The sequence below is a fragment of the Notechis scutatus genome, chromosome 2 (assembly GCF_049901735.1).
Source record: "Notechis scutatus isolate UNSWTSFEM ecotype Mainland chromosome 2, rNotScu1.2, whole genome shotgun sequence".
NCBI lineage: Eukaryota > Metazoa > Chordata > Lepidosauria > Squamata > Elapidae > Notechis > Notechis scutatus.
Window position 1 is genome coordinate 99,116,189 of NC_142010.1, and position 25,302 is coordinate 99,141,490.

Consider the following 25,302-nt stretch of genomic DNA (forward strand, 5'->3'; position numbering starts at 1 on the left):
TTTCCGCTTAATTCTTTCCCCCCTCCCCCCTTTTCCCGTGCCCATCCCAGGCAAGGCGAGCACTCCGGCCCCGTACCCGTTCAATGAAGCAGCACAGATTCCCGGCCGTTCCAAGTGGGATTTTGCTGGACGAGGAGAAGAAGGAGGAGGTGGAGGAAGAGGAGGAGGAGGAGGAAGTGGCGGTGGAAGGAAGGAGCTGGCAGCATCAGCAACGGCATCAGGCATATTTGCAAGGAAGCGTTTCGGGTCTCGCTCTGCTACTGGGGATTTAAATGTCATTCAAAGCATCCCCAGATCAGCTTACGGCTCCTCTCCGTTTTCTTCCGAGGCGCTGATTTGAGCCCCGAATATTGCATTTCTGCGGCTTACTATCCGAGAAGGTAAGGAGACCGTAAGCGCAAAATGCGCGGCTGCGGCGGCGGCATGGTCACCGGGAAAATAACTTCCCCTCCTTGCCCTGCCCCACACCACCCCATCTTCTCTTCCCACCCCACCCCCTTTTTTCCCCTAGGTACGGTGGTGTATTTGGGCACGATCTCCCTCCCCGCTTGCCCATCCTTTCTGCGTTGCTTGATCAGTAGCGAGGAAGCATTATGAAAGCGAGAGCGGGAGACGGCCTTTGAAATCAGACCCTTTGCTTGATGTAAAAGCTGGGCAGGATCTGACTTCTGTACTTTTTTTTTTTTAACTCTGATGTAAAGAATCTTTAAGATCGTAGTATGCCTAACGCCACTCATGGTCCCCAGTCTTTCATTTCTGTGCCCCCCGCCCCAACAGCCTTTCCTTCTTTCTTTTTATCCCCCTCCGGAAGAGCAGACAGCTATCTAGCCCCTTCCAAAAAACTCGTCGTCATCTGGCATTGCCCCTCCCCCAAGTGCTATAGGCTGAGTCCTTTCTAGCCACCGACTGCAAACTCGGACCCCCTCCCTCCCTGGTTTCACACACCATTTGCTATTCTCAAGGAACAAAAAGTCTACCCCCCCACTCCATCACCACCACCACCACCACACCTGTATGCCTTGGATTCCCTTTTAACCTCTTTCTCTCTTAATTCCTAATCTGATGTTGCACGTTTCTCTCTCTTAAATTAGCTTGCAAAAGTACAGCAACTCTTGAAACTTCTCAGGTTGCTATAGTGCAGCCCATACATTGTAAAACTCAGAAGGAGAACAAAATGCTGTTAAGCCTCTTGTGCCTTACTCTCTTTTAAATGATGCATTTCTTTCTTCCCCTTTAATTTTTTTATTCCTTTGTTTCTCTTTCCTTCCTTCCTTCCTTCCTTCCTTCCTTCCTTCCTTCCTTCCTTCCTTCCTTCCTTCCTTCCTTCCTTCCTTCCCTCTTTCTCTTTTGGCAAGGAAATTTGCTCCATCTCCAGCATCAACCACTGCTTCTTTTGATGTTGTGGCACACCGTGCGCATGCGTTCCACATTAGAATTACTGCACTGGCTAGAATAAGTTGGATCTCCTCTTCTACTGAAACCCTAAAATCCTATCAAAAGCTAAAGGGATGCTGAGAGTCCGGAAAAAAGGTTGCTTTGGGATTTGGTCGTTGCCCTTTATAATAACAGTGGTTTGTGCACAGAGGTAAGTGATTAAAGGTTCTATATTAAACCCCCCCCCCCCAATCCTTCACTTTGAAATGTATTGTATGCTTCCGTTAAACTGGAAGTACAAAACGCATTTTGAGGGGGGGAGAGAAGAGAGAAGACAGAAAATGTCTCTGTACTAATGTATTTTTTCCCCATCTCTCTGTAGTGCTAATGATCCTAGCAATATGTCCCTAGTAAAAGAGACTGTGGATAGATTGCTGAAAGGCTACGACATTCGACTGAGGCCAGATTTTGGAGGTAATTTGATTGCTTTTGTGGAAGAATCTTGCCGCACACCTAAGCTGCCATGCTCTGGGTTGTGAGTGCCTGTTTCAAACATTGTCAGGGAGCTGCCTCTCTCTAATGCACGGGAATTGTAATTTCTGAAGGTTTCTCCAAGTTAAGTCAGTGTTCTCCAATTTTCTCCAACATATAATGACTATTTGTGTGTGTGTGTGTGTGTGGTGTGTGTGGTGTGTGTGACTGGCCTCGTAGGAATATGTGTTGGCAGGCAGTGTACATTCCTTTCTGTAATTTAAACTTTATTGAGATGCCAATGTCCTAAGTTTATCCAGTGCTCATTCATCAAGCTACCGTATCTATCCCTGTGGTATTTTAGGAGTATTTTAAAGTGCAAATATCCTGCAAACTGAATGTTCATGCCATTCAAACCACCCAGGGGCTTTGCTTTTAGTGAAATCTTTCCATGTGCATGTGTCTGCGATGTTTTAGACCTAAATTTAAATTAGAGCCCTTTGGAATACACACCAAGAGATCATTCAGTGAAGAGAATAGTTTGGAATTTAGGATGGGTTGACTTTGCACTTTGCTAGACTCCAGTTCACCAGGATGAGTCCACGCGGCAAGCGGGAATCAGCACCCTGCTTGCTTTAAAGTCCTCCTAATTTCCTCTAGTTGGTTGGTGGGGAGGTGTCTCCCTTTATCTGGCCAACAAAAAAGACCCTACACCCTGTTATTAATGTAGCAAACCTTCAGGGTAGGAAGGTATAAGCCTGTGAGTTAGTTACATAAAGCCTTCCTGCTACGGGGGGAGGGGGAGAGAGGGGGATGGAAAGGGGTAACTAAGACTGAGAAGTCCTTGTGCCCCACCCCTTCTTGAGTCTGAGCTAACCTTGCCTGAAATGAGTGAAATGGTTAAAGATCACAGTGCAGATTGTCTTATGTTGCAGGTCCTCCTGTGTCGGTTGGCATGAACATAGACATAGCCAGCATAGACATGGTGTCAGAAGTCAATATGGTGAGTACTTCAGCTCACTCCTACCCATCTACACCTCCTACATTGTATTAAGGTCTGGAATATACATCCTGTTACAGGGAAGGGAACCAATGAAAGTTCTGGTATTTTTTTCACCTTTTAGGCCATCCCCTTTCTACCCTCTCCCCAATATCTGGTGCCTGGTTTCTCTCTCTCTCTTTCTCTCTCTCTCTCTCCCTCCCTCCCTCCCTTCCTCTCTCCCTCTCTCTCCTCTCTCCTTCTCTCTCCCTGTGCATTGATTTAGGGCTACCTGTGATTCCTGAATATGAAAACTGTGACTAGTGGATTTTAAGGAATAACTATATATTTGGCTGCATTTTTCATTTGAAATGATATTGAATTACTATACACACACAGAGACACAGACACACACACACACACAGACACACACAGACACACAGACACACACACACACACACACACACGTATGCACAGACAAACACAGACTAAATGAATTTGAGGCTTCATAAGGCCATCTCAAAATAATTTTTTTTCAAATGAATGTTTGCTGTTTTAATGCATTGGTATTGTTTAACTATTATGATTTATAGAGTGTAAAAAACTGGTCAGATTTATTGACAGTTGTGCTATTTAGCAGACATAAAGTTAAGAAAGTCCTAAGGGAACAATTCTGGCTTCTTTTTGCTCATGCTGGATTGCCCCCTGCTGACATGACTTTGCACTGCATCTTGTATTTCTTTAACGTTTTTGTTCACGTATGTGATTATTTTAGAATGTTGATGAGTGGAAAATGAGATTAGTATTGACTGTTTCAATATTTTATATATGTGTTGCTAGTTTTGAAGTATACAGGATTTCTATTAGATATAGAAGTAGAAGAATGGGTGCTTGTGCATTTTGGAATAAAATTCAGTTCACTCGCGGAGATATACTTTGACTTTTATTGAAAATTCCAGTTTTAATGATGGGAAAAACAATTTATAAAGACTGTAAAAATAGAAGTGTTTTTTGTAGCATATTACAGCAGGGACAAAGTGCTTTGTTTTACACAAGCCATTTGAACATGATTTTGGCTACCAGCAGGATGTTAGTTTTCTGAAACCAAAATTATTGAGAAGTTAATATTCTTGCTGATATAGGGAAGGCAGCACACATCTTTTTAAAACGCTTTTCGATAGTCAGATTTTTCAAAAAACAAGTTCTTGAATTTGGCAGTGACTAAGATATTGTGAAACATGCAAGCCTACATACTGGCAAGAAGGCAAAGTCTAATCTAAAGCAAATTAAAATAACATGAACTTTTGTGAAAGCTAAATTAGAGTCAACACAAAATGCTCAAATTTGTATTTTTCAATGTGTTTATGTTTGTAATATTTATTTAGAATATTGACTTGACATTAATGAACACTTTCAGTAACTGCTGTGTTATATTCTCAAGAGTGGAAGAACAATTTTTTTACAAAAAATATATAGCCACTTATTAATACATCTTTGTAATACAGATTGTGGAAAGATACATTATCAAATGGATCTCTAAATACTTATGCTAAAGTTAAATTTTATCCATACAAGGTCTTTGATGTTCCAAATTATTTCACCTTTACTAGATTCAATTCTTTCCTAAGTCATTTGGAATTTAAATATTATGTGCAAAAAAAAAAAAAGATTCCATATACTAATTTCAGATTTGGGACAATGTATAGATTATTAAATTGTTTCTTCACAAACAACTCTTGTCATGCTGAACTTTTCCCCACTGACTTAATCCATAGTTAAATATCTTTTCAGCTTCTAGGTAAGCTTAAACACGAATGCTAATGAATTCTAAATTGTGATACAAATTCAATCTAAAGGACTTGTGCTTATGTAGGAAAGGATTGAGAAGAAAATCATATTTTTACATTAATTACCCTTAATCTGTCACCATGGTTAAGGGCAAAATTTAGTGAGAATCTACTGGGTATTGGCTATAGTTAATTTATGAGAATCTAAAACAGGGGTGTCCAACCTTGGTAACGTTAAGCCTGGAGGACTTCAACTCCCAGAATTCCCCAGCCAGCAAAGCTGGCTGGGGAATTCTGGGAGTTGAAGTCCTCCAGGCTTAACGTTACCAAGGTTGGACACCCCTGATCTAAAAGGTCATATAGAGGCTTACTTTACATAAGAATGGTGGTGTTCTTGCATCAATTTTTTTTTCAGGAGCAAGAATAATAGTTGGTGATTTACTTGATTCAAATTTCACTTACAGTTTCCTTCTATGGCAGTGATGATAGATCATTCCTAAACCTTGGCAGTACACTAAAAGAATGTTAAACTTTATAAGGAAGTATAGATTGCCTACTTGTTGGCTGATATCAGTGATCCTTAACCTATGTGACAAAATAGATGTTTTGAAATTTTGGAAGTTACTTATTTACTTAGAAGTCAGCATCACTTTGTTCAATATACTTACTCCACCAGTAAATGAGTACATTCTTATTTTGTGTTGAATAAAAAGTTGAGGAGCTACTATAAATCTATGGTTGTTTCTGATGACACCAATATCAAGTGATCGATATCTTTACCTGATCCCACTTTCTTAGGAAAAAAGCATTGTTTGTAAGTTTAGAATCATGATTAATCTCTTCTACCACCAGCCCAAACCTGTTACATAACACAGTAGCCTTCAACTTTGGGGGATATGGGCACATACAGGTTTTTTTTAAATGGTTGCCAATGACCAATCACATATTTTTATTTAAAAAAATTTCCTTAAAAAGATGCAGTAAAATTTCTAAGAAAGATAAACTAGCACAAACTAGGTCTCATTTGAGCCTACAATATCCTACTCTAGATAAAGGATCAATATAGGTAAAAAGTTAATTTTGTTACATCACCGAGTTTTAAATTCAACTTTTCCAATCAAATTTTCTTCTCATTGGAATATTACTCCCAAATCATTTTCCCTTTAAATTTATGAAAAAAAATAACTACATACCTACACTGTTAGTATATAAAATCATAAATACATTACAATCCAAATCTATTGATTCAAATTCACACATTCTTAATGCCTGATTCCTTCTTGGTCACTCCTAAATCCTTTTTATCTTCTGTTTATACACGTCTATATTTTGAGATACATTACTTCATGACTTTTGGTCATTTGCTTTTGTGTCAGCCTTCCCCTTTCTCTTTCATCTCCCTCTGAGCTGCCCCCTACTCCACCAGAACTTTCTACTGTCATTTCCATTTATTTAAGACAGTTTTTCCTCTTCCTTTCTTTTGAAGTTGTAAAACAGCAGACCTCTGGACTTCATCTCTCCACATTTTTTCCCATTTCTGAAGAAAGCTCAAAAACATGTGGACTCTGAAGGAATAATGGGAAGGGAGAGGAGCAGAGTAATTGGAATTTTGCTTCTTGATACTTGTACAAAGTAAAAAAAAATCTAGGTGATATGATGATGATACTAATGATGACATAAAAGACAGAAAACCTTGACAAGCATCAAGATAGCACAGATTTAACAGATTTAACAGATAATCAGAGTTGGAAGGGACCTTTTAGGTCATCTAGTCCAACCCCCTGCCCAAGCGGGAGACCCTACACCATTTCTGACAAATGGCAGTCCAATCTCTTCTTGAAAATCTCAAGTGATGGCACTCCAACAACTTCTGTTGTGGTTGATTGTTCTCACTGTCAGAAAATTTATCCTTATTTCCAGATTAAATCTCTCCTTATTCAGTTTCCATCCATTGTACCTTGTCTGGCCTACAGGCACTTTAGAAAATAGCTTGACCCCTTCCTCCCTGTGGCAGCCCCTCAAATATTGGAAGACCGCTATCATGTCTCCTCTGGTCCTTCTCTTTACTAGACTAGCCAAGGCCAGTTCCTGCAACCGTTCGTTGTATGATTAGGGTCCAGTCCCCTAATCATCCTGGTTGCTCTTCTCTGTACTTTTTCTAGAGTCTCAACATCTTTTTTATAATGTGGTGACCAAAACTGGATGCAGTACTCTAGCTGTGGTCTTACTAAGGCTTTATAGAGTGGCATTAGTACTTCCCTTGATCTTGATTGTATCTCTCTGTTAATACAATTAAGGATTGCATTAGCTTTTTTGGCTGCTGCTGCACACTACTGGCTCATATTTAGCTGGTTGTCCACTAAGACTCCAAGATCCCTCTCACAGTTACTGCTATTGAGCCTGGTTTCACCCAGTCTATATGTGTACTTTTGGTTTTTCTTGCCTAAGTGTAGGACTTTACTTTTCTCTACACTGAATTTCATTTTGTTAGATATGGCCCACTGTTCTAGTCTGTTAAGATCCATCTGGATCTTGAGCCTATCTTCTTGGGTGTTAGCTATTCCTGCCAGCTTAGTATCAACTGCAAATTTGGTAAGTTCCCCTTCTATTCCCTCATCTAAGTCGTTAATGAAGATATTGAAGAGTACTGGGCCTAAGATGGAACCTTGTGGAACCCCACTGCTTACTTCCCTCCATGTAGTCTTAGATCCATTTAGGACTACTCATTGAGTATGGTTTGTCAGCCAGTTGTGAATCCATCTGGTGGTGGTGCTATCTATCCTACTTTTTTCTAGCTTATCAAAAAGTAGGTTGTGGTCTACTTTGTCGAATGCCTTGCTGAAATCTAAATATATTATGTCCACAGTATTTTGCTGGTCTACTAATTTAGTCACTGTGTTGAAGAATGAAATAAGATTGGTTTGGCAAGATCTGTTTTTAACAAACCTGTGCTGACTGCTAGTTATTACTTTACTTGTTTCTAGATGTTGGCAGATCTGGTTTTATTATCTTTTCCAGTATCTTCCTGGGTATTGATATTAGGCTGATTGGTCTATAGTTTCCTGGGTATGTTTTTTTCCCCCTTTTTTGTTGAAGATGGGATCCACATCAGCTCTTTTCCAGTCCTCTGGTAGTTCTCCGGTGCTCCAGGATTTTTGAAAGATATGGTGCAGTGGTTCTGAGATGACCTCTGCCAGCTCTTTTAAAACTTTGGGGTGTAATCCACCAGGCCCCGGTGATTTGTTTTCATCAAGATCAGACAGGTGTTTTCTTACTATTTTTTTGCTTATTTTAACTTTTATTTCTGGTCTGTCTTTTACAGTTACGTTTTCGGTGGGTTGAGCTATAGTTTCTTTTTGCATGAAGACAGATGCAAAGAATGAGTTAAGCAGTTCTGCTTTCTCTCTGTTGCCTGTTACTTCCTTGCCGTCTTCTCTCTTTAGTGGACCTTGATTTTTTTCTTGTTATTTATAAGTTGGAAGAAACTTTTTTTATTATCTTTGACTTTTGTTGCAAGTCTTTGTTCGTTCTGAGCCTTTGCTATCCTGACTTCGTCTTTGCAGATTCTGGCTATCTGCTGATATTCTGCCGTAGTTGTATGTCCTTCTTTCCATTTTTTGTACTTGTCCTTTTTTTCTTTCAATTTGCCAGAGAGATCTTTGTGCAGCCATGCTGGTTTCTTCTTGGATTTCTTGTTTTTCTTTCTCAATGGTATTGTGCTGATCTGGGCTTCTATGATCATACTTTTTAGAGTTTCCCAAGATTCTTGAGTTGTTTTCCCCTTTAGGATTTTCATCCATGGAATCTTTCCCAAGTTCTCTCTGAGTTTATTGAAATCAGCTCTTTTAAAATCCAAGACTCTGGTGTCATTAAGTTTTGTTGCTTCTGTTTTTGTTATGTTGAATTCTAGTATGACATGGTCACTCTCACCCAAGGTTCCTGCAGTTTCAACTCCCTCTATCACTTCTTCTCTGTTTGTAAGAATTAAGTCCAGTATGGCTGTTCCTCTAGTTTCACCCTCTACCTTTTGGACAACAAAGTTGTCAGCTAGGTTGGTTAGGAACTTATTTGATTTCTCACTTGTTTTAACAGCATGGTGGTTTCCAGAAGTCATTGACCATTCCCAAGAACTCCTAAAGACTGGGGGGGAGGGACAGAATTACATAGAACTGTGGCCCAATGGACTTATCGCTGAATACAAGGGAGACTGAAGTGGTCAGATATAGACATATATCAGATATAGACATATAGAAGTAGCTATTCTCTCTACTTGGAGCTATTCCTGACCCTTTCCTGTGCTATATTTTCACTTATTGGTATGCTATTTTAAAATATTATTACTGTATCATTAAATTGTTGAGACTTACAAAAAGAGGAAAAACAAGTTACAAATAATGCCTTTTGCCATTCAAGAAGTCATTATCTTTTCGTTCTTCTTTTTAAAGGCAGTTTTTTTTAGAGGCTACATGTTCTCTATTATGTATGCAAATCCATCTTCCAAGTTTAAGAAAAGCATTGGGTTAAGTTTCATTATATGCAAAATCTATTAATTATGTGGAGGTGGCATTTCACTATCCAAAAATATGGTTCGTATTATCTAGAATCGCTCTCTTTACTTAAAATGAGGAATTGCTGACCCAACAGATTGTTTCAACTATTTTCAGTTTCTACTTCAAATGACAATAATATGCCAAAATAGCATTGCTTGGTTTCGTGAGAGGCTACTTTTTTCCTCTCTAATTATTATACATTTCCTTTTAAGGTTATAGTTCCATTCCACTGAATATTTCTTTATTTTATGGTATCTAGGCACATCATATGATGACCAAACTATAAAAATATATTCTGTTAATTATTAAATGCAATTGTCACATTTTATTAACTTTTGATCTGGTTCTTAAAATGAAAAGTTTTAACTTTAAATCCAGTTTTTACCCTGTTACCAATTTATTCATAAAAAGCCATTGAGATAGTATTTTGCCAGATATATACAAATACATCCGTTACCTTAATAAATGTATTTTTATTCCAGTTCAGCTCATACCGGTAGTAATTCATCTCTTTTATAATAATTAAATATGTGGTGCAAATTAGCTCATCTTACCTATCTTCTTCATTTTTGTGAGATACAGATTTAGAGCTAACTATATTGAGAATGAGTTGACTTTCCCACCTGGTCTCTTTTGTATGAGTCCTTGAGATTTGGTCATACAAAGCCTTCTAGGTGTTGCTTTTATCAGCTATGAGCTGCAAAACAAAACATGAACTTCATCAAATGAAATGAATAAAATAATAGCTTTTGGGGGGGAAATCTATTGTTCTACTAGTTCATAGTATCAGCAGAGAGACAATAAAAAGCCCCTTTCATGTCTCCTCATACTTTTTCCTCTATTTTTAACCCCCCTCCCTCCAGCTTTTTTCCATCAAAGAAAAACCTGCCTTCTTATTTTCAAACAACTGGAAGAGGAAAAAATCTTGAAATCTAACTTTCCTCTAATTAAATAGCATAGTATTCAAGGTCAATTTTGCTTGTATCCCACTTAGCATAATATACATTTATGATTTTAGATTTCTCCATCCTTGTATAGTATATTTTGAAAGAAATATAGAGTATACTTTGAAAGAAACAAGGTAAAACATATATATTGTGGGCACAGGCCCAGGCTCATCATAGAAGGAGAGTTACTATGAAGACTCACAGTTATCAACCATCATTATTAACAGTCATAAATCCCATCATAATTATCTGGCTAAATGTTATCTGCAACAAAACTATTAATATCTACATTTGGAGATTTTTATTTTCAAAGAAATGGTTAAGGGACTGTGAGTTCTAGTCCTGCCTTAAGTACTAAGCCAGCTGGTCTTGGACCAATCTCTTTCTGTCAGCCCTCAGAAGAAAGCAATGATACACTGCTTCTGAAATCGTAACAAGAAAAAAAAACCACAGAGACTAGTCCAGGCAGTCACTAGGAGTCAAAAAAACTGATTTGAAAGCAATCATCATGATTTTATAAGCTATAACTACTGACAAAGCCATTTTGAGTACCATATATGATAACACTTCAAAAATCAGGTTCAGTGAATGTGGTCCACCAAAACTGATATTGTGATAAATTTGTTTATCTCAAAGGTGTTATATAACACTGATTTATACCATAGAGCCATCAGGCAACTGTTTTTTTAGGAAAAGAGAGAGGGGAAGTCTAAATGTGGAAGGGAGATGTTACTATCGATGGAATGAGACTCACTGCATATTTTGTTTCAATGTTGTTTCCGAAATGTAATTGAATCAGAATGTTCAATGCTAGGATGGCGTGGCATTTGGTTAGAACTATATCATTTCATACACTATCATATATTATAAAACAGCTAAGTAGTTAATAGGATTACAAATTCTCCTGTGTCAATATGGAGAGTAATGGGCTTATTTTAAACAAATCAGTAGGCAGCAACTTACTTCCTATTAACTTAGCTTGGTTGTCTTTCTGGAAGTGTATTATTACTTGAGAAGTGGAAGCTATGTTTTTACATGATTATCCACTATTATTTATGGGCAGGTTTGTTATAAAACATACATTAGAACTATTCAGTGAAGGAACCCCAATATTGAATAATGCCAGAATAGATTATGAAATTCTTGCAAGTGGCTTAATCTGGGTTCTGTGAAACTCATTGGTTATACCTTGCAAATTCTTCTGTCCTAGCTCCTCTTCAAATTCCTGTGATGCCAGGGGAGATTGGAACACTCACTTTAATTGGTGAGTAGGGAAATGTCAGCCAGAAAAAATCTGACAATTAGACTTCTGTCAACCAGTTGATACACAATACTGCAAAGAGGCTTTCATACTAATATTTAGTAGAATTTAAGCAGTTTTAAAGGACTATACTATACTATGTTCATTTTTTTTACATGGGTAGTAGTGGACTAATTTAAAGAAATAAGAACCACTGGGGAAAAATTGTCTGAAATACATAGAATTTCACAATATCTTTCATTTTCATATTTCAATTTTCTTCTTTTTGTTCTCACAGCTGGATCTTGATTTCATATGTCAAATATAAATGACTTTTCCAACACACATAGTTTCATTTCTCCTCCTCAGATGGTGATCACTGCCCAGTCACGTGTGTGAGGCAGGTGGCCATATAAACCATTTCAGTTAATATATACATGACTTCAGGCAGATAACTAGATAATATTTTTTCTGGTTGCAAATTTTTCCAGTCCAGGTGAAATAAAGAACTGTGTTTAATGTGAAAATTCTTACTGTAGCTATAATGGACTGTGAGAATAACCTTGGGAGAGAGGAAGAGGAGCTACAGTCAGAGCAATGGTTAGATAAGAGATATCCCAGTTCAACAAAGGATAGAGAAAGTGTCTCAGAAGAGACCTCTGTAATTCTCTAGAAAGTAAAAGCAAGGAATGTGAGAAAAGCTTTCAGATTTTCAAGATTTTGTTAACCTTACAATTTATTTTTATCCAATTCAATCATGTCCGATTCTCCAAGATTGCCTGGATAAATTCTTGCAGTTTCTTTGATATGATTTTTCAGAATTTTGCCATTGCCTCTTTGCTAGGACTGAGAGAAAGTGACTGGCCTAAGGTCACCCAACTGAACACACACTCTCTGAATTTCTAACCTGATGCCATCACCTCTACATCAAACTGGCTCTCTAATCTTACAATACAAGTAGCGTTAGTAGTCACGATTTCTGTTTTTGTTTCTTTTAAAAGGCTGCCATTTAGAGAAACAGAAATGACAGTAGTTGGCTTATATGGACAAAACAGTAGATCATAATTTATTAAACTAAAATGCAATTACTTAAATCTATAGTTTAACACTGAAACTAATGAAACTAAGGAAGCAAGTCAAAGGAAAAAATTATAGAAAGCAGAGGGGGAATTAGAGGGAAGAATTAGGTAGAGATTCCACATTCTTAAAATACTTTTTTGGGAAGTAGGTAACTTAAAAGGTTAGTAATTTAAGAAGCTTTTCAAGACACATATTCTATGTGTAAGAAGGCCTAGATGATACTTGACCATGAATGAAAATGATGATTTTTTTCCTTTGTCAGGAATTGCAGTAGGTTGGTTTCAAAAAAGTATTGGGCCAATTTATGAAAAGCATGAGGGTTTGATGATAGCATAACTGCCTTGATGATAGCATAACTGCCTTTGAAGACCATTTGCTGGATGATTAGAAAAAAACTAGACTAGAATATAGTGGATAAAATAGTTATAGAAAAAGAATGTGAAAGGAAATTATTCTGTAAATATGAATATAAATGGAAATGAATATGTCAATATGTTAATAGCACCAACTTAGCAATGTAAGGTAAATAGGAGATCAACTGTGGTATGTGATTTCATGCAGTGGTGGGATTTAAATGTTTCTATTACTGGTTCTATGGGTGTGACTTGGTGGCTGTGGCAGGGAAAGGATACTATAAAATCTCCAGTCAGAGCTGGTATTTGCCGGTTCTCTGAACTACTCAAAATTTCCGCTACTGGTTCTCCAGAACTGGTCAGAACCTGCTGAATACCACCTCTGGTTTCATGTTGTAGTATGTATGGCAAAATAACTGCCAGGAAAGTTGTACTGTGTTCAATGTTTTTAATATTTATTCAATTAAAATTGGGTTGGGGAGAGACAAAAACTAGATTAGAGACTGCTGGATTAGATCAACCAGAGGTCTAATTCAGCAGGACATTGCTTATGTTCTAACTTCTTCTTGTTTACCAGACCTTTTGCACTACAGGAATTAGAACATGATACGCTTTAGAAAATGTATATACTTAATTTTAGAGAAATAGACTATTTAATTTTCCACTGAATCCAATAAAGTTAGAAAGCTGTGGCATTTGCTGAATCTATTCCAACTTGCTTTGAAAAACTACCGTATGTGTTGTTTCATTTTATTTCTGCTATTTTAAAAATGTAATTCCCACCCTATAGGCTTCACCTGGATGCACAGTACAATATAACAATAATTGAAAATGCAAACTTTTCTCAAAACTGTCTTCAAAAACATCTTGAGAAAGATCAGGAAACAAAAATGGAATATAAACACTCTATAAGTCAAGGACCTTTCTGAAAAATGAGAGTTTTAACTTGCTCCCACAAGTTGTTGAAGATCTGACCAAAGATGCATATCCATATATAAACATCTCTGGGAAGAAGCCTTGATTTCTTAGTGCCCTTTATTCTCAGGATGTTAGCAGGAAAGTTTACAATAAAATCATGGGGACGATAGGCGCTGGTTAAATTCTTCTGTTTGTGATAGCATTAAATATGAAGCTACATTTTAATTGTGCTCTTCACCCCAGAAACTTAATTTTTGTCCATGTCAGATCAGAACTGACTCTGACAATTTAATCTAGGATAAAACTGATTTGGAGGTGATTTGATTCTGCTTAATTGTGCCTTAACTTCCCCAACATCCTCATCATTAGTTCTCTGCACACTTTCTTTTCCTTAGCAGAGGCAAAGGAAAAGAAGAGGAACATTCTTAAAAACAACATCATCAACAACAACAACATTCCCTTCTTCTCTTCCTTTAGGCAAAGCCATCCAAAGGACCAAGATCTGCCTAAGGTTTAAAGTTTTCCTATCTTTGTACTGTGGCATACCATTATAAGTAGTCCTTGACTTTCAACCACAACTGAGCCTAGATCTTCTGTTACCAAGCAATGTGGTCATTAAGTCAGTTGCATCCAAATTTACAAATTGCTTGTTGCAGTCATGAAGCAAATCACCATGATCATTAAATGAATCCAGCTTTCCCCATTGATTTTGCTGTGGAAACTCCCTGGAAAGGTTGCAAATGACCATCAAATGATCCAGGGATGCCGCAATCATCATAATACATGCCAGTTGCCAAGGCCTGAATTTGCATCATGTGACTGTAGAGGAAACTACAATGGTCATGAGTCCAAGGACTGGTTATAAGTCACACTTTTTCAGTGGTGTTGAAACTTCAAATGGTCATTAAATGAAAGGTTACAAATCAAGGACTATCTGTATCCAGTACTGTCCCAATAGTGGAAGAAGGAAGATGCAAAAGGAAAACATTCATATTTATGACGCAAAAAGCCATGACAGGTCATGATACGCAGACTTAAGTTATCTCTTGTACTGGACAAAATAAATATCTATCATGGCTATGAGCTATTGGTACTCTGATCATTCATATCTTTCTTTGGTTTCCTTTCAAAACCATTTAAGTGATTAGGCAGAAGCTCATGTTATGATGACAGTGAATGTGTCATCAAACTGGGTAAAATGTTTTCCTTCCTATGTTCTGAATTTTGGAACTTTCACTTTTGTAAATTGCTACAATAAATGCAGATATTTTCTGTCCATAATATAGTTTTATATGCTTTCATCATATTTCCTACCTGGTTACTTTAAAAAGTCTAAACCTTCCAGCTGGAGACATTGCTCAAATCTTTTATCCATTATTCTTTTCAAAATATAGTGGCACCAGGAATTTTTATCATATTTTCTTTCCAGACGATTCTCATACTGGGTCATTGATTTCACTGAGCTGTTCAGAATAATCGCTGTTTCTCTTTTTTGAACTGTCATTTCCAGTTTAGACTTATCAATGCAAAAAACATGAAATCTAATATGCATTGTCTCACACTCTTCCCCCCCCAATTGGGTCATATTTTAATGTTCATTTCAATTGTTTGAATTATTTTGCAGTTTCTTGTAATTACTTGTAAGCAGTTGACAATTTGATATTATCAATAAATCTGGCTATTGCAGCGTGCTGCATTAAATTAGCAACAAATTTTAAAAATGCCATGTACCACATAGATCATTGAGGGATTCCAATGATTACATTTCTGCACCGGGATAACTGTTTATAATTTATGCTCTTTAATCTTCAGTGAAACTTTCCTGTCATTACAATAAGAAGAATTTGCCTTCTTTTGCCATTGTTTGTCTTCACTGCTCAGATTTTCTGGAAATGTCACTTCAAGCACAGGAATTTTTATACTACATCTTTTGCAGTAAAAATAGGCATGGAGAATCCATTTAGCTTTGCATTAGTCATATCACCTCTCTTTTGCCATCTAATAATCCGATGTTTTTTTTTTTCTCACCTGTTTTCTGTTATTAAAGGGTCTTATTTTTTTAATGGCCAGCCTTGCATTATTAACAGTATGAACCTTCTCACTGATATAAACCTCCTGTTTGTTTTACTTCCTCTTTTTAAAGAGAGGGCAGGGATCAATGTTTTTATAGTTATAGCTTAGTCTTTAAAAAAAGGTAAACGAACCAGATAGATCAGTGGTTCTCAACCTTTTCTTTACCATGGACCCCCTTTAAATATCTTTTGTGGCCACAAAGCATGGCTATAGGTCAGCAAGACTTCGCACAAGATTTAAATCATAACATTTCTTCAAGTTTTCACAAGCCCTCTGTGATAACATCATGGCTCCCTAGGTTGAGAACCACTGGGATATATGATTCAGAATCTTAGAGGTCAAGCTGGAGGTGCCACACTTAACTTTTGTTCAGTTTCAAAACAAGATATTGCTGATGAATTGTCCTGAGAAGATACCGTGTTTCTCCAACAATACGGCCTCCACCAATAGGAAGGCCCAGCATGTTTTATTGGCATAAAATCAAATTAAGCCCCTCCTCCCCAAATTAAGGCCTATATTAAACATGCGAAATGGGGGGGGGAATGGCGGGGGAGGGGCTTGCCTTTAGGAAGTACTTTTGTTGCATACCCGGATATGGTGCTGCCTGTATTGGTGGGGCACTTCGTATCGGGAGACCTTCCGCCACCGTTGCTTTACCTTCTCCCCGTGCTGCCACGGTGTTTAGAGCAATGCCGCGGCGTTTGGCGCAGCCACACGCAGCCAGCCAGGGCTCCTCCCTGCACCCAGAGCCTGGCGGAGACACTCGGCTTCAGGCGCTCCTGTCGCCACCTTCCCTTTGCCTTTGAAGGAAAAGCCAATTCTTTTAAAAACAACACCCTACTACAACGAGCATGGGGATGGGGACGGGCTGGGCGAGGGGTGGAAAGGACGGGCAGCTTCGGGCTCTTTCTGCCGGCCAGGGAAGCAGTGCTGCCATCACCTCGCCTCCCTGTCCAGTTGCTCTAAATGCCACGGCAGCAAGGGAGAAGGGAAAGCAATGGTGGCGGAAGGTCTCCCGATACGAAGTGCCCCACCAACGCCGAAGTCAACATCCAAGCTGTCACTGCCCACCCCCCGAGGATGCAAGGGGGAAAATTAAGTCACCCCCGAAAAGATGGCCTAGCCGTTTTTTCGGGAGTCAAAAAAAAAATAAGGCCCGGCCTTATTTAGTGAGAAGCATGGTAGATGGAAGCATAGTAAATACAAGAATATGGGTATCATTTATATTTAATTACGTTCGAGGTTGTGATCCATGTCTAAGACTTTTTAGCGTGAAGTGTAAAGAGCAACTATAGATTACAGCATATATAGGCAAAGTCTACGAATAAGTATTTTTTTATTTTATACCTTAATTTAGGAATTTCTATACAAACTTTATTGTAAATTCTGCTTTTCTGTTCTCTCATTCTCACACTTCAGTTGTGATAATCTAATGAGGCAGGAAAATGAAATGAAATTTGTGATGCAGGAATCAGTATTGTATATGTGTATAGATGTACCTTCCTGCTGTATAACATAGATCAGCTTGTGCTGTATCTTTCTGGGAAAGAAAAGAGCTTAGCATATATAGTAATGATTTGAAAAATATGTTTTTCAAGACATTCTGCAGTCTTTCAATGTATTTCTATTTCTAAGATTGTTGTGAGATAAAATAGGAAAATATAGTAATAAACAGTGCCCTCGTTTTCTTCAACCAATGCAAATCTGCGCTTTGAAGGTAGCAGCAAGTAGTTTGAATTAAATTTTAAGATTGATTTTGCATGCATCATGATAAAGAAAATAAATGCAAACTTTATTTTTAAAAGTTTAATTTTCTGAATGCCTCAATCAGAAGCATTCAACTGATCTTGGCTGTCCTTGAAAAAATTAAGTGAGATTAGGTCTGATGAGTGCTTAGATAGGAGACGTGGAAGTTGCAGTTGGAAAGTTTAGAAAAGGGTTCTCAAAAGAAGGCAATGGCACATGACTTCCATATAGTTGTTAAGAAAACTAGCAGCACAGACTAGTGTGGTCATTCTGAAAATGTTTATTTTCTTACTTGTTTAAAGAAGATCTATTTTTGCATTGCATATCCGATTACTTCTCTGTTTAGCCATTCACTTCCAAAGGATTTCATTTCAAAATTATAAATGTGCTTTATTTTTTAGCCGTCTTAGGCTTGATGTTTTTTATTACCTGCTGCAGATTTTTGCCCTGTGTTGTATATGATTATGATTAATAAATTTTGGAGGTTTGATGGTTTTAGAACAGTAGCATCATTTTCTACAGGATGAATATTCATTTTTCTTGTGGGCCTATAATGGAACATCTTACCTCTTTTATAGTGTTTTAGATGGCAATCCAACATAGTTGCCAGTGCTCTTTTAACACTAGAATAAATGTCTGTTTATTGTTTTAAAAGAGAGCGAGAGAATAGTAAAAAGCCATTCTGCAATTCAAGCTTTGACAGCAATAATTTCCCCTGTTTTCATAATTTCTAATCAATGATCATGCTGGTTTCATGAGTTTTGCACTATTGCTACCATGACATAAAGGATATTCCTGTTTGTTTCCCAATAAGTGTTTATAGATAGTCTCCCTATATTTTATAGGAAGTTTTCCTATTAGCTAAAGGAAAGCAAATATGATTCAATGAAATTAGCTGTAATTGATGTTGACTATAGTAATATTCACCACCCCTTTATTCAGAACACCTCCATTTCAGTTCATGGAGGGCGAACAGCACATAAATCATTGTTGGGATTCATGTTGCATATAAAAGCTACAGTCTGCAAGATACAACATAATCCCATTGGCATAATCCAAATATGTACTATGACAATCCATAGTAGATGATATTTACAGCATTTAATATGGCCATCAGATTGTTCTAACTAATCTTTTAGGTGAGATACTTGATTTCAGGTTCTTGTAGAAATGTCTTCCACAACGTGTTTCCCTATTGGACTTCAACTTTTGAAATTCTAATGTCTATGCTCACTGGAGTTGGTTTAATGTTGGTTTAATATTTTTGACAAGTACAAAGTTGGGAAAACTCTTCTTTACACTTCTATTCAACATATGATTGGAGCTGCCATAATCATTCATGTTCCCACAACATAGTATTAGGTTTAAACGTAAGTTAATGTTATGGTAGGTCAGTTTTGGGGATGAAACCCCACTGAAAATAACATTCTACAGGCTCTTTTAGATTTTTAACTTCTGTCGATGGTTTAAATTAGCCATCAAGACCACTTGTAAAATATCCTTGAATCTGGTAAGACAACGTTTTAACTAAGGATTATGGTGTGTTAAATTGTCAAGAAAACCATTGGTTTTGGATTATGAGCAGGTTCATGCTGCCTTGTTTATAATTAGATGTTCTTGGAACATCTTCTGAAAAGCAGTGGGAGAGGCAGAAATGGGTAGATTATTGTTGTGAGGCATACGGATCAGATTCTTCATATGGGGTGAGAATTCTCACACCTGTGTTCAACACTTGTTCCTATGGTCCATTTCCCAGGAAGCCTGCATTAAATAACCTTGGATCTTGACATTGAAATATTAACAAGAAAACAGAATGGATATTGTGAAATTTTGAGCATTAATAGAGTCTACTCTCCTTGCAGGGTAAGTTGACAATGGGATAATTTTAGGAAAAGTATGAGAAGTTCCCAGAGGAAGTGTCATCTTCTTCTTGATATTCTGGTTTAGCCAAGTAGGTTTTCAGAGTGATATATTAACATCCTTTCCCAATTAGTAATATTTAATTAGATTTTTAGATAATTAATTTTTTGCTGGTTATTGAAAGCTCATTGCTAATTTTTTTTAAGTAGACTATTTAACTTACCATTCAGCCCAAGCTAGGCCATGTGGTGATGAAGAAAAAATAAATAAAACAAATTTAATAAGACAACTTGACTGCAGAGTTATAATTAACAACCCTCCCACATCCCAAAAGCAAAAATTAATTACCATAGAAAGCTGAAAGGAAGAAAAATGTCTCATTTTGCAATAGAGGTAATTTCATAGTTGCGGTCTGACTACAAAGGAGGCTCTTCTCTGCTGTACAGTATATCTAAACTGCTTTGATTTAAAAATAAAAATAAATAATAATTAAACTATAAATTAATAAAATAAAAATAAATAATAATTAAACTATAAATTAATAAAATAAAAATAAATAATAATTAAACTATAAATTACAGGACAATTTGCTTGGTTAAAGATCACTTTTAGATAAATTGACTTCCAAATTAGTAAAGTTTTATAGATTAAGCACTTCTCCTGCAATAGAATACAGAATGAAAGCTAATAGAGTTCAAATGGGTTATAAAACAGTTTCTGGAAAACTCATAATTTTTGATGCAGTATTTGTACGGTTATGGTTTGAAAACCCCTTGCAAAGACAGCATGAGCTAAATCAGATTTCAGTTACCTAAAGAGGAAATGACTAAATCATGAATCATTGAGGCTAGAGATGCCTTTTCTAACTAGCATTACCCTTAGTTCAATTGTCAAAGTTAGGAAAAGTATTTCTGTTAGAGCAATCACCTTTCAAACATTATTGAGTTTCTGCAGATGAAATCTTTCTCCCAATGGTTAATCTAAGAATCTTTCTGTCTTCTGGGACTGTGCCTTCACTACACCCATCCTTGAAACTACAGTTTAAATTTTCCCACAACTTCTATTTTATCACTTGAAAAAAAAGTGAGAAATATATCTTACTATTTTTGCAATGAATCATCAAATATGAAAACCTCCAAATGCTTCCAACTGGCCAATGTATTATTTTTCCAATCCTTCCTTTTTTTTCTTCCTCTAGGATTTTTTTTAAACTGATATACATGCATAATACATATTGTTGCTTCAATATGAAACATGTGAAAGTCATTTCAACTGGAATAACAATTTTTTTACAACCTGTCAATCATTTCACATTTTAAAAGGAGCATGAAAGAAATCTAGATCCCTTTTCACTTTTCTTTTGACATCTGATCTATGACAGGCAGTAAAGAGAGCATAGTATATTAAATAGGCTTTTTATGCAAGTTGATCTGGTTTATGTATTTCATTGCTGCTATGCATTAAACTACTTTAATATAGGTTAGAATTTTAGCATGTGACTGGAGGAAGATCTTCCGAAAGCAATGGCAGCTTTTTTACCAATGCAGGAACTCAATTAAATTTGTTGTGTTAAAAGGTTTTTTGCTTATTGTTTTTATTGTTTGAATTAGAGTACCTGTGTATATACTGCTTAACAGAGAAGAGAAGAGGAAGAACAGGTCCCTAATGAATTGAGATATACATAGCATAAGCAAAAACATGGAAACCAATTAATGAAAGAAAAGATTAACAAGGAAAGAGTATAGGACTTTTTCAGTTGCTAATCATTAGGAATATGGATCGGGAAATGAACCAAATGGGGAAAATACAGGTGAAGACAAATCATTAATGCCATTAAGCTACGTAGATCCAGTATAGGTAGTCTTTGATTTACAACAGTTCATTTGGTGACCATTTAAAGTTACAACAGCACTGAAAAAAGTGACTTACAACCATCTTTCACACTTATCATCATTGCAGCATCCCCATGGTTAATGTGATTTACACTTGGATGCTTGACAACTGGTTCATATTTATGACGGTTGCAGTGTCCTGAGGTCATATGATCACCTTTTATGACCTTCTGACAAGCAAAGCAAATGGGAAAGCCAGATTCACTTAACAAAGCTAATACTAATTTAACAATTGCAGTGATAACAAATGTGGCAAAAATGTTGTAAAATGGAACAAAACTCACTTAACAAATTTCTCACTTAGCAACATAAATGTTGGGCTCAATTGTGGTTGTAATTTGAAGACTACCTGTTTTTCACAAACTGAAGAGCCTGGACTCAGTGCCACGTGTACTGTATATAATTGCATGTCAGGGGCCTCTTCCTCACATCTGCTGGCATTTGTAAGAAGCACCTCCAGACTATTATCTTCACTTTGCCTTTCTTTGAGGTCACCAATGGAAAAGAAGCTAAAACAGCAATTTGCCAACACCCTGCCCCATGCTTTAGCTTTAGCTTACTTTTTCTTCTTCCTTTTATGTCAAGAAACAAAACATATATTTTTAAAAATAACCAGCACAATGCAAACTTGCAGCAAAGCTGTTTTTTTAATGGAAGTATGGGAGAATTATATGCCAAATTATGCCTTTTCCCTGGCAGAAGGATGGGATGTGATTATTCTGGCGACGGCATCAGGATTCTTGACTGTTGCCCTAGGAGAAATGCTGAAAAAGTGTCACACAATGGTCTTAAGGAGTTTGCCTTCCCAAGCTGCCTGGTTTCCCAATGGTATTGTGAAAACACAAAAGATGAAACAGTGCTTAGATTGATACAGCCTCCACCTGCAGAGAGGTTTAAGCATCTGACTTAAAGAGTCAGACTTCTTCTTCCTGTTCATTGATCTGAGAAATGAGAAGGAATTTGGTAGGATGTTAAAACCAAAATAAAGAAAAATGAAGTGTGCAGAATGTCTTTGTATGTGGGGTAGGCAAGGGCATCTTCCCCAATGTGTGAGAAATATATTGAGAGTTAAATTTTCCAAAGCTATGCAGTTAACTAACTGCTACATAGCAATAGACACAGAGCAGGTTTCTACTTAAATGTGGAAAAGATGGGGAAAAGAAGCACGGGATTTAAACTTCGGAGGGTAGAAGATGGGACTTCATCCTAATTACTGAGGAGGAAACCCAAGTGACTTGTGACCTCATTCTCATGCATGGTATGGTTACTAACTGTCTCAGTTTGAGCAGTTGGGTAAATTTTGCCAAGTCTGAGTCAGCCAAAGTGGCAACCTAAGTCACAATACCAAAGAGATAAGCAAATTGCTTATATCTCTAGTACATTTGCTTATTCAAAACACAATTCTGTATTGCTTTTAAGGCAAACTTTTGAATGTAAAAACATTTCGAAATGAGGGAATAAACATTGCATTCAGTTACCTTAAGATATCTTCCTGTCTCTCATTCCCCGTTATTTGTAGATTGCTTCACAGATTTGTTTTGCCATGAGATACTAGTCATATTTCAATGTCGTTATTCTGAAATATGTTCTTCAAGGCATATGGATAAAGGTTTGGTTATGAAATTCAGCACTTAATCTGTCATTTAAATCTCTCAGCATGTATGAAGTATGCAATAAGCAAATTAAAAATAATAATTTCAATAAAGTTTTTTCCCTGCAACACAACAACAAAAATTATTCTGTTAGAAATATCATAAGTGGCCTGAAGTGCAACATTTCATGTTGATGAATCTGTTAATACAATTGACTTTTGGAGAACAGAACAATATATCCACACTTGACATTTTGGCAAGGAGTCTTCTATCTAGCGGTATACAATGACTAGTATAATTATCTTTTAGCTTCATTTCTTTTTTAAAAAAAATCCTAGAAAAAGAAAGAGTAGAATTTTTGAATAAAAACTAAAGTTTGCAGTCCCCGCTGGGAATGTTTAAAGCAGCTGCTTCTTTTTATGGGCTTTTATTGTTACTCTCTGTACCTGGTATATGATTCTATGAACCAGACACATTTAATTTAAGATATTCCCTGACAAGATTTATATGGCCACCCACAAGTTCTCCATTTCACATTTTACCTTTCAGATCTGATCTCTTCAGATCTGAGCACTAACAGTAACATGGCTTTGCAATTGGAATGGAAGGTTGAGTTTTTTAAAAAATGATTAAACTAATACCAGAGATCTTTGCTATGAAGAAGACTGCTTTTTTTTGCAGTTATCACCTTACATTTTCCAACATGTTTAGGACCAGCAGGTGATTTTATGTGAGAATCAAAGCATCTTTTCAGACGTACTTAAAACTGGAGAAAATACAGCTTGACTTCTACATTTCTCTGGAAGCATATTAACTTTTTGGAACTATAGTACATGGAAATATGTATGTTCTCATCAGTTTTTCCCAAGTGATTAAAAATCAATCCTAAATTGACCAACTATATATAATCTATGCAGCAATGAGATTCAGATATTATATGAAGCTGTAAGTTTTTCAAAGGAGACCAGAATGATATTTTACATAACATCTGTATCACCTAGAGTGGACAATTTGGACTGTAATTTCCATTTTCATCAGCCCCATTTTATTAAATTTTCACTGAAAGTATTATGGTAATAACAGATAAATAGGAAAAAGTGGGTTCTATCTTGGCTTTTAGCTACTGTTCTTAAAGGTAAGTTCTGGTGCAATTAAATGGGGAAGAATTACATGGTTCCTTTAGCATCACAAAATGTACATACAAAATATTTTAAAAAATATGTTAGAGCAAGAAAATTAATGGGAAATGAATGTTTCAATTTATTTACATTTTGTTTTTAAATATCTGTAGTCATTCCTAGGAGAAACTAAATTCAGTCAATTGTTCAGTTGGATTTAATCTATAATATTCACGTAGAAAATATCAATTACATTTGTTACACTTAAAAACAAATGTGGGAGGATTGCAAAATGTGTTTTTCTAAAATATTCATGTTTTGTCTCAATGGGTCAGAAAAAGCCAACTTTTGATGATAATATGTTATACTGATGATAGTATATTATCACTGTAGTATAAAAACTATATTATATATAGTTTAGACATGGTAAACATTAACTTGCTAAGGTCCTGATAGAATATACCTATGTATATACTCAATTTGCTTCTCTGTATCTTTCTGTAAATAGGATTTTCTCAGTTGAAATTATATTCACATGTGCTGAGTTATCCTCGATCATATGACCACCTTTAGGATAATTTAAAATTACCATATTGTATCTTTAAACTGCTTTTCTTTCATCAAAATGGCCTGTCATATATTTTTGAACAAGATTCATACTTGCTCCAAAGGTTTCTTTCATGTTATAAAAATGAATTTCATATTTAATTTTGACTTCCATTAGCAAATAAGTAAAGAACCTTGAGAGTGTATGCCAAGAATATATATTCCCACAAGGGTCACCCAACTCCTGAAGAGCATGCCACTGCCCAGTTAAAACAAACAGGTATCGGGGGAGGGGGGGATAGCAATGATATAAAAAGATTTGGGCCTGAATGAACACATTTGGTTACAATGATTTCATACTGCCTGGGAGAAGACTATGAGAAATCATTCCTGTATTTAATAAGAAAACCACATAGATAGACAATATAAATTAATGATATAATGATGAATGACCACTCAGGATGGATAGTATTCAACATGCTATTGAAGAAGGACTGAGAATTGTGGGTCTTTGACTAATAGTGCTTATGATACAGCTAGGTTAAAGCCTTGGAGATGTTTAGATACTGATATTGACCTGCTTGAAAAAAAAATTGAAGCTGCAAAGGAGCATGAATTTGGGAAGCTGAACACAGTAAAAGATTAAATGACTCAATTACATGTTGACCTCTAAGATCATCAGCAAATTAAAATGAAGTGGAATTAGATATTTCAGTCAGAAAATCATGCTGTATGCTAGTCAGGATACAAAAAAGCAAAAACAGAAACAGTGTTGC

General features: G+C 36.5%; 1 protein-coding gene across 4 annotated transcripts in view; it reads left to right on the forward strand.

The window, feature by feature from the left end:
- Nucleotides 1-248: 248 nt before the first annotated feature.
- GABRB2 (gamma-aminobutyric acid type A receptor subunit beta2) overlaps nt 249-25,302 on the forward strand; it is a 154,658-nt gene continuing 129,604 nt past the window's right edge. For 3 of the 4 annotated variants that reach the window (XM_087955502.1, XM_026681638.2, XM_087955504.1), the window contains exons 1-4: nt 294-380; nt 1,376-1,585; nt 1,757-1,848; nt 2,781-2,848. In XM_087955502.1, coding sequence (XP_087811628.1) covers nt 1,509-1,585; nt 1,757-1,848; nt 2,781-2,848 — 237 coding nt within the window. In that variant the 5' untranslated portion in view covers nt 294-380; nt 1,376-1,508. Of the gene's footprint in view, nt 381-1,375; nt 1,586-1,756; nt 1,849-2,780; nt 2,849-25,302 lie in introns of all 4 variants that reach the window. The other variant, XM_087955503.1, reaches the window with a different exon arrangement.